Source organism: Pteropus alecto, unplaced genomic scaffold (genome assembly GCF_000325575.1).
Source record: "Pteropus alecto unplaced genomic scaffold, ASM32557v1 scaffold146, whole genome shotgun sequence".
Taxonomy (NCBI): domain Eukaryota; kingdom Metazoa; phylum Chordata; class Mammalia; order Chiroptera; family Pteropodidae; genus Pteropus; species Pteropus alecto.
This window is the reverse complement of record NW_006442107.1, coordinates 32,167,734-32,169,778: the sequence shown is the minus strand read 5'-3', so window position 1 is coordinate 32,169,778 and position 2,045 is coordinate 32,167,734. Positions and strand designations below refer to the sequence as shown.

The following is a 2,045-nucleotide window of genomic DNA, read 5'->3' as shown; positions in this document are numbered from 1 at the left end:
GCAGAGCCGCGCCGCTGGACCGCTCCCCGCGCCCGCGTCCCCCCCGCCGCCGCCGGGAGAGGAGGAAGGGAAGCAGCTACTCCGCAGCAGCGGCAGCAGCATCCCGGACGAGGAGGGGCAGGAAGCGCAGGCGCAGGGCGAGTGGGCGGGGCGGCAGGACCCGCGCGGGGAGGGAGGCCGGGCGCACTCGCGTCCCCTGCCGGCAGGAGGACCGCCGGTCCCGCGCGCCTCCGCTGCTGCCGACTTTTCACCTCCGTTCCTTTCTCGTACCCCTTGTGCTCTACTTCCGCTGAACTTGCCAGCAGTCTCTTCCCTCTCTCTTCTTTTTGTCGGAACTTTTGTCTTCCCTTTCTCTTCCATATACTTAATTTTTCTTTTTTCACTTGACCTTTCCCTGCTTTCACTGAACTCAGTCCCGAAACGCCGTGCCCGTTATTAGCCATCGCTTCCCCAAGCCTGTTACCCTCTCAAGGAATGTCTCCCAAATTACTGCTGTAACTCACCATGTTGCCAAGAAGCTCGTAAGTCCCCGAGTCAGGCCTCCGCCGTCACACCTGGCTAACTCGGGGCTCCTGCCCAGACCCGCTCTCGCGCACACCACTACCACTTATTGGTAGAAGCACCCCGGATCGGGTGGTAGACTGCTTTGTGTTTTCCTATCTTGTGTGTCTTCCATTTTCCACAGGAAACACGAAATCAGTTATGTTTAGCCCTGGTTGCTGCCTTATTCAAAGTTAGGAAGTGTCTATTCAGTAAAAGTAAATTAATGGCCTGCTCCTTTGGGGAAGCAATTGAGAACTCAAACAGTAGTAAGAAATTCCAAGATTGAAACTCCAAAAATTTAGGAATTATGAACTCAGGTAGTATGTTTTGCCATTTCTATTTGAAAGGACTTAAGGATACAGAAAATCACTGCTCTGATTCCTTGCCAAGGATTTGTTTAGCAAATTCTTCAGTGTGAACCTTAGGACACAGGGTTCTAAATATGATAGGAGCTGGCACATTTGCCAAGAATGATCACATAACCCACCAAATTTCAGCTTTATTTAGAACTGGGTGTAGTAATGCATACCACGTATGGACGTTACTCTACAAAACTTATTTGCGAAACTAGCAGTGCCCACGAAGTAAATTGGAAGTTTACATTTATAAGAGACTTCTTAGCTTTCCAAAGGTAATCACAATAGAACTCTTTTCAGTTCTTGGGATATTTAAAATATGGCCGGATTATTTTAAACACGGCTCCACCACTTACAATCAAGGTGAACCACTCTGAGCTGTGGATTTCTCTGCTCTTTTACAGGAATGAGAGTAGTGCCCCCTCTTGCCATTTAGTATTGTCAGAGAGAAAAACAAAAACAAAAACAAAAACTAACAATTTATGAAAAGTCTATTGTAAACCATAACTCACTGTGTAAATGTAAGGAATTAAAGAAACAGATTTATGCATGACTTTTTGGGAATACCACGATTCACAAAGCAAGACACTTCTTCAGACGTAATCTCAAGATTTTTAATTAGTTCCATTCTGATTTATAGCACTGCCTATCTTAATAGACAGATGAATGTGGCATGGCTTGTGGGACTGAAGACCTTCTTGCCTATAATAAAATATCTTCCCCATAAAGCAGCTCAGTTATTTCCTCCACTGGAATAATTAATGGGTTAAATGGCAGAGGTTCAGGTACTACCTCCACAGGACACAGTTAAAATCCACATGTGTGGCTTTATACCAAGTATCTGTCACTACCTAGTGTTCCAGCATATAGTACAATTCAGGAAATATTTGTGAAATAATGAATGACATTGTCATATTCATACTGATAAAGTTAGTTGGCTTCTTGGGCTCTGTCCTAAATCTAGATTGTGAAATAAAGGGGACACCCCATCATCCTACCTTTTACCCCCTGAATTCTTTCCTACCATTTTGCAAGGCCCCCTTTCTTCACTATCACCTTAACACCAACATTGCCACCTAAGACAGAGAAGTTGCAACTTTTAGAAAATACCAGAACCAGAAAAGGATGTAGAGTTAAAAAAAGAAT

The 2,045-nt window shown here is 45.0% G+C and overlaps 1 protein-coding gene across 1 annotated transcript in view; it reads right to left on the bottom strand.

Moving 5' to 3' along the window:
• The window catches only part of RAB12 (RAB12, member RAS oncogene family), a 26,228-nt gene extending 25,785 nt beyond the window's left edge, over window positions 1–443 (bottom strand). Inside the window, exon 1 of the mRNA XM_015595654.2 lies at window positions 188–443. Within this exon, the coding sequence (XP_015451140.1) occupies window positions 188–443 (256 nt within the window). The remainder of the gene's footprint in view (window positions 1–187) is intronic.
• Between the last annotated feature and the right edge of the window lie 1,602 nt (window positions 444–2,045).